The following is a 13,725-nucleotide window of genomic DNA, read 5'->3' on the forward strand; positions in this document are numbered from 1 at the left end:
CAGCTAGTGTGGCTCAGGTGAACGTTGTGCCCCGAGGGCCTTTCGTATATGTAAATTACATTATTTTCATACACCAATGAATTTGCGGACTGTCTTCATACTTAATATCATAATCTTGGCGATTGATTGATTGTATATTGTTTAACGTCCCACTATAATTTTTCATCCCAACATGGAGACACATCTTCCCGAGTCAAAAGTTTCTGATACACTCGTCTCCGCTTTGAATATCATCTTTCCGAGTCAAGGCTTTCTGATTCGCTCACGGGGACGTTTATATGAAGCGGGGCGGATCAGAAACTCGGGAAGATAATGGAAACGTCACCATTGTCGGTGATGGGCTGCAGAATTTAGGCCTATGCTCGGCTCTTACGGTCAATTTCAATACTTATGTAGGGTTGACGTGGTCCAATATGTAACTACGGCTAAGTTACGGAAAAGGACGAACGTGGTCCGATTGGACGTGGCTTTGACACGAGTGGGGTTCGAACTCACGACCTCTCTATTACAAAGCGAACGCTCCGTTACTGAGCAATCGTAACAACTCGGCCATTTCCGTAACCGTTTTTTTAAAGGCCGAGCGTGTTCCGATTGCGTTACTGAGCTATATAAGAGTATAACGCAACCAATCAAACGCATCTTAATCATCACATTTGTGTGGACTCAAAATGGAGGTTTGTGTCGATGACGCCTATCGGTGCAATTCTGCTACAAATTTCTTCAACATTGTTCAAGCAGCAGCTATAAATCTGATTGCCGATCAATAATGATAAAATGATAACAGTTATAATAATTAAATATTTAAAAAAAATACCCCCTACTCCCCCACCCCCCCACCCCAAAACAACTTTGTGATAGACACCAATCTATAAAAAAATGATTATATTTGAGTTAATACTATCTAAATATCGACTACTACATTACAAGTTATGTTAAAGGGAGTGTCTCTGGATCCGCCACTGAACCACGTGTGCTGACATATACACATGGAACTTTGTTAGTAGACATTATGTAGTATAAATCGTGAAATCAACGGGTTTATATGGTATAACTATTCATTGTTATTTGAGATGGTAAAATGATAATGAAAGAATCATTATCGCAAATGAAGTAGGCTTTTAGATCCGCCTCTTGCATCGGGATCGGAATACACACTACAAGTTTTACTTCTACTTTCGAATTCAGATAGTGGGATACAAATATATGACTTCTGCACTTCTGAGTCTATGACAATCAAAATGACGACCATTTTAAGAACAGTGCTTATATCACGTCTCTTTAAATCGCCAAGGTGCACTTACTCGATGCTCGGGGGCTGTAAGAAGAAATCTAACTTCAGTGCAGCTGCATCTGTGGCATCTGTCGGTGTCAACTCTGTGAACTTGTTTAAACACAGAAGTCTACAACATCTCACAATCAAGGTTAAGTATCCATAATTTGTCACAGATAAAACAAGTAATGGAATATTGTAGTAAAATGCAAATATGGCCACTCAGAAGAAAGAACTACTTGAGTCTAGATGTGTGTATATGTTAAAACCCAAGCACCCGTGGGTCAGACGAGTTTAATCGCCCGTGGTTAGATAGCTTTGTTGGCATAGCACCTGATTAGAGATTCAAAGGACCTGGGTTCGAATTCTGGTTTGATCCGTTGCATTTTCTCCCCAACTGTTACATTTTGGTGCCATAGACCATCCCCATTAACTAAAAGGTGATTATGCTTGCCAGGCCCCCTGAGGGGATAAAGATCCTGGGTTATGTGTTCAAGATGTGAAGACATTTGAGGAGGGAGGAATGTGGCAGTCAGACAGGTTCAATCATTGGTGACTAGTTAGCTCAAAACACCTGACTCTAGAGATTCAGGGGCCCTGGTTCGAATCTCAGTGTGGACGCCGTTGCTTTTTCTCTCTTTCTATTGCATGACCAATACATTGTGTATACATTTACACATTAGATAGTATCTATAATGATGTTATTTATGCCTGGCTTATACTGTCACATATTTACCTGTGTAAGTGGCAAGCTGAAAAAAAAATCTTAAACATGAGGGAAATGCAAACAAATGTCACATTAAATCTCACCCGAGAATCGGTTCATCTGATGTATGTTTGTACTGAAAGCGTCAGTCCAAATATCCAATCGAGTCAGATCTCAGGTGAGATTAATGGTGACGTATTTCCTGTAGATATACGTTTAGGAAAGATGCAGACTTAGAAGATCTACCTATCTTCATTTGAAAATGCTCTGATCTTTTGAGCAATTACATTAGTCTAAGATTTGAAAATGGTAGATGACTGTTGTGCAATGTTGTCTGAGCTCTTGATGTTTCCATAATGTGAAAATTTTAATACAGTTACTTGCTTTACCAACAGAAATTATCCACAAGCAGAAGTCTTTCATCTGATGAAATGGAGAGGGCTCAAGGAGCTAGGAAGACAGGGGAACCAACCATTTTTTCCAAGATTGTTGACAAATCGATTCCAGCTGACATTATGTATGAGGATGACTTGGTGAGTGTTCTAAATATTCTGCAGCTCTTTCTTCTGCCAGTGTCAGAGTCTCTGCTTTAATGAAATCTGTTGGTTGTTGTCTCATCTTTTGAAGAAATGACAGCGAATGATTGTGACTTCTCTCTCTCTCTCTCTCTCTCTCTCTCTGTATACACACACACTGTGTATTATACATTGATTACTACACTCTATTGCAAAAACATTGCAATTCATTTTTTACTAAAATTCAAACTCAATATTTTTGCAACATTATCCATTACAGCTTGCTATAATGTAGAATTAATGTTACAATTTAATGTCCATACATTTTTCAAGATATAACAACACTGTGTTGGTATATGTTATGTAAAATTTACATGTAATAATTGATATATTATGAATTTGTAATGTTCGAGTTTTCCAGAATGCACAGAGCTGTTGTAGATTCACATTGATATCAATCTGTCTGATAGAAGGAAAACAGATATCAAATAAATTTTTTTCTTCATGTTTTTGGATGTTTGGATAGCACGTTAACTTTTCACCTCTGTGGCAAGGAGGGTCACCAACTCAAACACTTGGTTTTTTTTTTTTGACACTCCAGCCCCCTACAACACTGATGGACCCCTTACATAACCATCTTTGAATCTCTTGAGAAATAGCTATAGTTATGATAATTTTCAAACATCTTTTCATTGACAAACAGCAGTTTACTTAATATGACCATCATGATAACTTTTGACCTTTTTTTTCATTAAATATTATAGGAGAAGTTGTTCTAAGTATTAAGAACTTAATATGTGTTTAATCCTTCTTATGCCCCCGAGATCGAAGATCGGGGGAGGGGTGGGGGGGGGGGGATGGCATATTGTTTTTGTCCTGTCTGCCATTTTGTAATTCTGTCTGAAACATTAACCTTGCTAATAACTTTTGAACAGCAAGTGCAAGAGCTTTGATTTTTCACATGAGTATTCCTTGTGACAAGACCTTTCTGTGGGGATGAAAACTGTTGACCTTGGCATTTGACCTACTTTTGAAAATTTTGACATTGGCCATAACTTTTAAATGGTGAATATTAGAGCTTTCATATCACACATACATGAGTATTTCTTGTGACACAATCTTTCTTCTGGTATAAAGATATTTATCCTTGTGACCTTGGCCATTTTGGAATTAGCCGTTATCGGGGGCATTTGTGTTTCACATACACATCTTGTTTAATTTGAAATCAAATGAAATTTTTGTTAATAGTGGCTCGTGCATCATTTTTATTTGCACCAAAAATATTGATTTGTAACAGTTGTTTTTAGCTCAATCGACCCAAATGATCAAGCAAGTTTTTTTGATCACCTGTTGTCTGTCGTCTGTCTGTAAACATATTTTTTACTTCTTCTCCAGAACCGCTGGGCCAATTTAAACTTAGCTTGGTACAAATTATTCTTGGATGAAGGGGATTCAAGTTTGTGCAAATGAAAGGCCATGTCCCATTCAAAGAGGAGATAATCACAAAGATGCAAGGATAGGGTGCGGTCATTTAAAAATCTTTTTTTTCAAGAACCACTGTGCCAGAAAAAGCGGTTTTGAAACTTTAATATTTTGTTCTAAGGAACACAACCTCTTACTGTGCATATGTATAAAAGAAATATATCCCTTCATTTTTTCTCCACATAGTTTCAAATATAGGCATAGACACAGTTAGAAGAATGTGAAATTAAACTTTCATGATAAGAATATGCTATGTAAAAATTATCTCTAGAGATTTTACAAAAATCGATAGTACGTTTTATAAAGCTGACCTATTTGTTACTAAATCTCAACAAACTATATTGTAGTTGATATATTTGTGAACACAGCGATGTACGATATAACATGCATGACTAATCAATAGCAAACCTTCAACGTAAAATCGCTACATATTAAGATCTCTTAAAAGTAAATGTACATTTGAATGTATAGTTCAAAATTTTTTAAACAAAAATTAACATAATAAAGAAAATGATACAGAAATTGACATATTTTAAAATATAGAAAATTCAACGTAGGATTTTGGATATTTTGAACTTTCTAGAAAATTTGATTAAGAAAAGAATAGCACAATCGGCAAATGACATCATCATTTTTTACCTTTAACCTTAAGATATGACCTTGACCTTCATTGCATGTTAACAAGACAAAAGATTGCTTAAACATGTATCCAAAATTTAGGTCTCTACTAGCTAGCTACACAACAAAAGTTACCCGTTACTTTATAATAAACAGTTAAACCTCATAAAGATGAAATAAATGCATTCAAAATTAGACTCCAGTCCCAGATTTCCAATGAATTGGATTTCTTTCAAATTTTTCAGAATATGCTAAATATATGCCATAAATTATTTTATTGTAAAATTCATTTTACAGGTGTTTTGTACACAACCTTAAATAGAGACAAAATAGACAAATATTGCTGATATTTATGCCCCCTTCAAAGAACAGGGGCATATTGCTTTGCACCTGTCGGTCAGTTGGTTGACCACATGTTGTCCACACAATATCTTGAGAACCATTCACTTGATGGTAATGATATTTAATATGTGGATTGGTTATGAGTAGAAGAGGACCCCAATTGTTTTTCAGGTAAAAGGGTCAAACCTCAATCTACTCTGGACATAGGAAGACATTGTCCACTCAATATCTTGAGAACCCTCTGCTTGACAGACATCAAACTTGGTACACTGGTGCATCCTAAAGAGTAGATGACCCCTATTAATTTTGAGGTCACATGGTCAAGGGTCAAACTGGACATAGAAATATATAGCTGCAATAAAGTAGCCCTCTCCGATTTTTTTTATTCTGACGTTTTTGGGATAGGGCTACAATTCCATAGGATCTCCATAATGGTGCAAAATAATTTCATGAATTACCGATAATAAGCTCTGTGTATTAGTCCCAAATGATGTTTACACCAAAAGGGTACCAACTTTGTGCTTTGGCATGTCTAATAAAGTTGGTTTTCATAGAACATCATGTACAGCACGCAAAATTCTTTGTCTGCTCCACCATGCTTGTTATCGCGAGATCTCGTAGGTGGATCTACTGAAAAACCTAAACATTAACAATCTGCGTGAAAATGTAGTTACTCGAGCCACTCCAACAAAAAAGGAAAACCATATAGTTGCAGAAAGAATTTACACTCTGCTGTTCATTTTTTAACTTGGTATTAGATCTAAACCTTTTTAATACCGACAAAATACCTTTCTCCTTCGTAATTGTCCATTGATGCTAATACTACCTTATATGGCATATGCAAATAACTTGACAATCGGAAGTTGAAACTTCAGTACATCAAACATAGCCGGCGCACAAATATGAATCGAGAAATTGGAATATATCGAAATTGTTGAAAATGGTAGAATAGAGCCTCATAAATCGTAAGTTACAGGTTGTAAATTTATATATTGACTAAGAAACATAGAATATCATTTTGTTTATGTAAAAAAAAATTGGAGAGGGCTACATTATTACAGTTAAGAAATATACTGACCACTCAATGTCTAGAAAACCCTAACCTTTGCTTGATAGACATCAAACTTGGTACACTGTTACAAGAAGAAAATGACCCCTATTGATTTTGAGGTCACATGGTCAAAGGTCATGGGTCAAACTGGACATAGGAATAGACTGTTTGTTCAATATCTTGAGAACCTTTTGCTTGACAGACATCTAACCTGGTACATTGGTACATCTTCAGGAGAAGATGCCCCCTATTGACTTTGAGGTAACATTGTCAAAGGTCAAGGGTCACACTGGTCATGGGAATATACTATCCATTCTATATCTTGAGAACCCTTTGCTTGACAAACATCAAACTTGGAAAACTGGTACATGTTTGGAAGATGACCCCTATTGATTTTGAGGTCATATGGTCAAAGGTTAAACTGGACATAGTGATATATTGTTTCCTATATTTTAAGGATTAATTGCTTGATTGACACCAAACTTGGTATACTGGTACTGGTACAGCATAAGGAGTAGATGACCCCTTTTAATTTTTAGGTCACATGGTCAATCTACTCTTGACACAGGAAGATGTTGTCTGTTCAATATTTTGAATTGGTGATACTACTATCAATTAAATGATGCATGTGTATAACCCTTTTCAATTTTGCACCATGCAAAACATCTCTTGTTATATTTACATTTCCATTCATGTTTTAAAAGAAGTCAGCCATTATGACAGGATGTAGTGTACCTCCTTAAAGAAACAATATCAATGGAGATTAATGAATACAAGGTTGTTACGTACACACTTACAGAAATATCTAAAATGGTCATCAAATAGTCCTAATACTTTTTTTTCTAAATGAAGCTGTAGCTGTCACAGAAGCAGGAAATCATTATCTATCCTTTTGAGGGGATTCATATACTTTTGTATCAGATATCCTGTTGCGATCTGGGTTAGAATTGATCCTCAGTACCCCTTGCATGTCGTAAGAGACAACTAAATGGGGCGGTCCTTTGGTTGTCAGACTGCAAAATCTGAGGTCCCGTGTCACATCAGGCATGGCATGATAAAGATCTCTCCCTGCTCAATTTAAAAGGCCATAAGTGTCAAACATAGGCCTAAATTTTGCAGCCCTTCATCGGCAATGGTGATATCTCCATATGAGTGAAGTATTCTCGAGAGGGACATTAAACAATAATTAATCAATTAATAATTTGTATTGGATGAGTTTAGTGGCTGGATTAAAGAACAAAGTTTGTAGATTCTACTGAACTGATTGATTGATTATTGTTTAACATCCCTCTCGAGAATATTTCACTCATTTGGAGACGTCACGACTGCCGGTGATGGGTTGCAAAATGTCGTCCTATGCTCGGCGCTTATGGCCATTGCGCAGGGAAGGATCTTTATCGTGCCACACCTGCTGTGACACGGGACCTCGGTTTTTGTGGTCTCATCCGAAGGACCACCCCATTTAGTCGCCTCTTACGACAAGCAAGGGGTACTGAGGATCTATTCTAACCCGGATCCCCACAGGACTCTAACTGTGTGTTCAAGTCTGCACTAAAGGTTTAGAAGTGATTATATGACATGTACTCTGCAACTGTTTTGAAAACACGAAACAAGTTTTTCTCACATTTTACCTACAGTTTAGTGCAAAAAGTTAGGAGCTTTGAGAAAATTTTGAATTTTCAAAATCCATATTTGAACTTCAGTGCAAAAACTATAATTAGATTGGCAGAAAGAGGATACACGAGAATGGTTTACATTGTAAGTGTAAACTTAAAAAAAACCAAGGTTGTCCACCAGAAAGCTATAGAACATTAAAATTTATTTTAAAAAAAAGCAAATGCACTTTTTGAATATTTTTCTTCACAGTGTAACGTAAATTTTCACCGTGTAACATAAATCATAGAAAATGTATGATGTCACAATCAAATGACATCACATCAGTGTGAGACATAAAAAATTATACATGACTGTCTCACATGGATAAAGTCGATCTCACATTGGTGATAATGTGAGAAAGGTTTTCCTTCGTCACAGTAACACTATTTCAGTAATTATACGAGTTAAGAGTGGTGTACATAAACCCCCTAATCTAGTTCTGTTCCCCTTGGACACCACACAGATAAGGGAAAAAAAACTAACCATGTTAAAATACATCAAACACTCTGGACCAGCTATCCTGATGTTTTATATCTGACCACTTAAGGTTATGCTATTTCAGTGTCTGGCTTTCCGTGACGTTTCTCCACAAGCCCCAGTGCATTTCTTAGTGATTCCCAAATTTCCAATACCCGGAATCAGTGATGCGGAACTGAAGGACAAAGAGGTAAGAGTTTTTCCTCACCTGCCTGAGATGAAACAGCAGTGTATGTCAACTCGGTGCACATCCACCATTTTAAAAATTAATGTTTTCGGTTGGCAAAAAATGGCTATACTTTGATATGTAATATACATAAGTGATTTTTAGCTCACCTGAGCCGAAGGCTCAAGTGAGCTTTTCTGATCACATTTTGTCTGGCGTCCGTCTGTCTGTAAACTTTTCACATTTTCATCTTCTTCTCATGAACCACCGGGCCAATTTCAACCAAACTCGCCAAAAAGCATCCTTAGGTGTAGGGGATTCAAGTTTGTTCAAATTAAGGGCAATGTCCCTTTCAAAGGGGAGATAATCACAAAAATGCAAAAATAGGGTGGGGTCATTTAAGAATCTTCTTCTCAAGAACCACTGGGCCAGAAGAGCTGAAATTTACCCGAAAGCTTCCTGACATATTGCAGATTCAAGTTTGTTCAAATCATGGCCCCCGGTGGTAGGATGGGGCCCCAAGGGGGATCAAAGTTTTACATACAAATATATAGGGAAAAACTTTAAAAATTTTCTTCTCAAGAACCACTAAGCCAGAAAAGCTGAGATTTACACGAAAGCTTCCTGACATAATGCAGATTCAAGTTTGTTCAAATCATGGGCCCCTGGGGTTGGATGGGGCCACAATAGGGGATCAAAGTTTTACATACAAATATATAGGAAAAATCTTTAAAAATCTTCTTCTCAAGAACCACTGAGCCAGAAAAGCTGATTTTTACATGAAAACTTTCTGACATAGTGCAGATTCAAGTTTGTTCAAACCATGGCCCCCGGGGATAAGATGGGGCCCCAAGGGGGGATCAAAGTTTTACACACAAATATATAGGGAAAAACTTTAAAAATCTTCTTCTCAAGAACCACTAAGCCAGAAAAGCTGAGATTTACATGAAAGCTTCCTGACATAATGCAGATTCAAGTTTGTTCAAATCATGGGCCCCGGGGGTTGGATGGGGTCACAATAGGGGATCAAAGTTTTACATACACATATATAGAAAAAATCTTCTTCTCAAGAACCACTGAGCCAGAAAAGCTGATTTTTACATGAAAACTTTCTGACATAGTGCAGATTCAAGTTTGTTCAAATCATGGCCCCCGGGGATAGGATGGGGCCCCAAGGGGGGATCAAAGTTTTACATACAAATATATAGGGAAAAACTTTAAAAAATCTTCTCAAGAACCACAAAGCCAGAAAAGCTGAGATTTACATGAAAGCTTCCTGACATAATGCAGATTCAAGTTTGTTCAAATCATGGCCCCCCCGGGGGGTAGGATGGGGCCACAAGTGAGGGGGGGGGGGGGTCAAAGTTTTACATACAAATATAGGAAAAAGCTTTAAAAATCTTCTTCTCAAGAACCATTGGGCCAAAGAAGTTGACATTTACATGAAAGCTTTCTGACATAGTGTAGATTCAAGTTTGCAAAGGATAGTTTGGGTCATAATAGGGACTAAGGTTTTACATGCAAATATATATGGAAAGTCTTCAGATATGGGCCAAGGTGACTCAGGTGAGCGATGTGGCCCATGGGCCTCTTGTTCCCTATTTGAGGAAAATGTCGCTAATTTTTCCCAATTCAAAAGGAGGGGTGGTAATTTGGAAAACCAAAAAAAATCACTGTGCATTTCATTTTAATATCAATAAATGAAGATTTTTCTTGGTTCAAGATTTCTGAATTTACCCCAAGACATGCAATGTTATGTGGAAGGTTTAAATATGAAGATTTTTGTGTTATTGTACTTGAAATTATGAAAACAATTTGAATTTTCATGTTTTGTCATATTTTATTCAAATTTGATACACAGCTTTTGGGACATCTACTCCTGATAGCAAAGCAGGTTGCAGACAAAGAGAACTTAACCAATGGATACAGGCTAGGTATTTACATGTCATTTATCCAAATCATAATGTATACAGACCAGGTATTTACAAGTCATTTATCCAAATCATAATGAATACAGACTAGGTATTTACATGTCATTTATCCAAATCATAATGAATACAGACTAGGTATTTACATGTCATTTATCCAAATCATAATGAATACAGAGGCTAGGTATTTACATGTCATTTATCCAAATCATAATGAATACAGAGACTAGGTATTTACATGTCATTTATCCAAATCATAATGAATACAGAGGCTAGGTATTTACATGTCATTTATCCAAATCATAATGAATACAGAGGCTAGGTATTTACATGTCATTTATCCAAATCATGATGGATACAGTCTAGGTATTTACATGTCATTTATCCAAATCATAATGTATACAGGCTAGGTATTTACATGTCATTTATCCAAATCATGACGGATACAGTCTAGGTATTTACATGTCATTTATCCAAATCATAATGAATACAGGCTAGGTATTTACATGTCATTTATCCAAATCATAATGGATGCAGGCTAGGTATTTACATGTCATTTATCCAAATCATAATGAATACAGAGGCTAGGTATTTACATGTCATTTATCCAAATCATAATGAATACAGGCTAGGTATTTACATGTCATTTATCCAAATCATAATGAATACAGGCTAGGTATTTACATGTCATTTATCCAAATCATGACGGATACAGGCTAGGTATTTACATGTCATTTATCCAAATCATAATGAATACAGGCTAGGTATTTACATGTCATTTATCCAAATCATGATGGATACAGGCTAGCTATTTACATGTCATTTATCCAAATCATAATGGATACAGGCTAGGTATAGTCATTTATCCTAATCATAATGGATACAGGCTAGGTATTTACATGTTATTTATCCAAATCATAACGGATACAGACTAGGTATTTATATACACGTATCATTTATCCATACAATTACAATGGATACAGACTAGGTATTTATATATCATTTATCCATACAATCACAATGGATACAGGTTAGGTATTTACATGAATTAGATTAACTAACTAAAAGGATTAGGCTTGGGGGAAATACAGTAGTTTTAGCTCACTTGAGCTGAAAGCTCCGGTAAGCTTTTCTGATTGCCTGTTTTCCGTCGTCTGTCTGTCTGTTTGTAAACTTTTTACATTTTCAACTTCTTCTCCATAACCACTACGCCAATTTCAACCAAACTTGGCAAAAAGCATGCTTGGATGAAGGGCTTTTATGTTTGTTCGAATGAAGGGTCATGCCTCTTCAAAGAGGAGGTAATCACAAAAATGCCAAAACTGGGTGGGGGTCATTTAAAAATATTCTTCTCAAGAACCACTGGGCCAGAAGAGCTGACATTTACATGAAAACTTCCTGACATAGTACAGATTCAAGTTTGTTAAAATCATGACCCCTGGGGGTAGGATGAAACCACAATATGGGATCAAATTTTTACATACATGTATATAGGGAAAATCTTAAAAAATCTTCTCAAGAACCACTGGGTTAGGAAAGTACAGATTTATATGAATGCTTCCTGACATAGTGAAGATTCAAGTTTATGAAAGTCATAGCCCCCCCCCCCCCTCCCCCCGCCGGGGGTAGGATGGGGCCACAATAGGGGATCAAAGTTTTACATGATAATATACATTGTATAGATAAAATCTTTAAAAATCTTCTTCTCAAGAACCACTGGGCTAGGAAAGTAGAAATTTATATTAAAGCTTCCTGACATAGTGCAGATTTAAGTTTTTAAAAATTATGGCCCTCGGGGATAGGTTGGGACCACAATAGGATTCAAAGTTCTAAATGCGAATACAAGATATAGGGAATATCTTTAGATATGGGCCAAGGTGACTAAGGTGAGCGATGTGGCCCATATGCTTTCTTGTTTTCTGAAGAAAATAGCTCCTTTAATCTGAATCTCCAAATCCAATGACAATTCTATTTGTTTAAAGAAGTAGTGAACATCCTGCTGAGCTATATGTGCATCTACCATGTCCATTGAATTATAATTGCTGCATATTACTCACAAGTCTCTTTATAGATTAATGGTTGAATTATATATAAATATACAGTTTGTTTAGATATGATATTAGTGATAGCAATATCTCTGTTAATGTCAACATTTATCTCCCTTTCATATCTCTGTCTCTTCCATAAGTCTGTTTTTCTACCCCACAGTGATCAACAATGGTCCTGACGGCTGTCAGTCAGTATACCATCTCCATATTCACGTAATGGGAGGAAGACAGATGGACTGGCCCCCAGGGTGATTCATGTCCACAAGTCATTATAAAAGAAACTTTCAATTAGATATCGTCATAACATATATTGCATGCATTGTGAATCACGTGTCTAGGAACTGTGTACATCGCCGTGTAATGTGTGGAAGTATTGTATCAGTAAAATAGTAGTCATAGTTCAAATTAATAAATCATAACAAACATATGATATCATCCAACATACCAGTGCTTTCTGATACATGTATATAACCAGGGGAAGATTGATTGTATATTGTTTAACATCCCACTCGAGAATGTTTCACTCATATGGAGACGTCACCATTGCCGGTGAAGGGCTGCAAAATTTAGGCCTATGCTCGGCACTTACGGCCTTTGAGCAGGGAAGGATATTGATCTTTATTGTGCTACGCCTGCTGTGACACGGAACCTCGTTTTTCTTGCGGTCCTATCCGAAAAACAGCCCCATTCGATCGCCTTTTCGACAAGCAAGGCGTACTGAGGACTTATTCTAACCCTGATTCCCACGGGATACCAGGAGAAGAAAAATAATATAATTGTGTACATTGTATTTATAATTAATTTATAGGAAACCATCATGTTATTTTCTGTCCAGAGAGTAATATAACGACATATCTGTACATGTAGAATTGTATACATTGTATTTATAATTAATTTATAGGAAACCATCACGTTATTTTCTGCCCAGAGAGTAATATAACGACATATCTGTACATGTAGAATTGTGTACATTGTATTTATAATTAATTTATAGGAAACCATCACGTTATTTTCTGCCCAGAGAGTAATATAACGACATATCTGTACATGTAGAATTGTGTACATTGTATTTATAAATAATTTATAGGAAACCATCACGTTATTTTCTGCTCAGAGAGTAATATTATTAGTTACACAGTTAGTTAGTGACCTGATACGGAAAAATACATGGTGTGAAAAGAAAACCCGTATCGGGCGAGGCGAAAATTTATCACGTCGAAGACCTCTAACTGTATATGTGGGGTGTCTATATCATACAACTTAGTCTTTCCTTTTGACACGGCTGCAAGTCGAACCCAACGATAAATAAAATTACTCGCCCAATACGGATTTTACTCACATGATACGGTTTTTTTCACGGCGTCATGTGACCAAGATCTGACCAATTAGATTTCAACAATTTTGTCTGAGGCGTGATAAAACGACATATCTGTACATGTAGAATTGTGTACATTGTATTTATAATT

At 36.5% G+C, this 13,725-nt stretch overlaps 1 protein-coding gene across 1 annotated transcript; it reads left to right on the forward strand.

Moving 5' to 3' along the window:
• The first annotated feature begins 1,139 nt into the window (after nt 1–1,139).
• Nucleotides 1,140–12,699, forward strand: LOC125675509 (uncharacterized HIT-like protein Synpcc7942_1390). The gene is made up of 5 exons (XM_048913237.2): nt 1,140–1,421; nt 2,372–2,509; nt 8,203–8,307; nt 10,145–10,217; nt 12,420–12,699. Exons 1-5 carry the CDS (start codon nt 1,227–1,229, stop codon nt 12,509–12,511), a joined length of 603 nt encoding a protein of 200 aa, XP_048769194.1. The 5' UTR covers nt 1,140–1,226; the 3' UTR covers nt 12,512–12,699.
• The last annotated feature ends 1,026 nt before the right edge of the window (nt 12,700–13,725 follow it).

This window comes from Ostrea edulis, chromosome 3 (genome assembly GCF_947568905.1).
Source record: "Ostrea edulis chromosome 3, xbOstEdul1.1, whole genome shotgun sequence".
Lineage (NCBI taxonomy): Eukaryota > Metazoa > Mollusca > Bivalvia > Ostreida > Ostreidae > Ostrea > Ostrea edulis.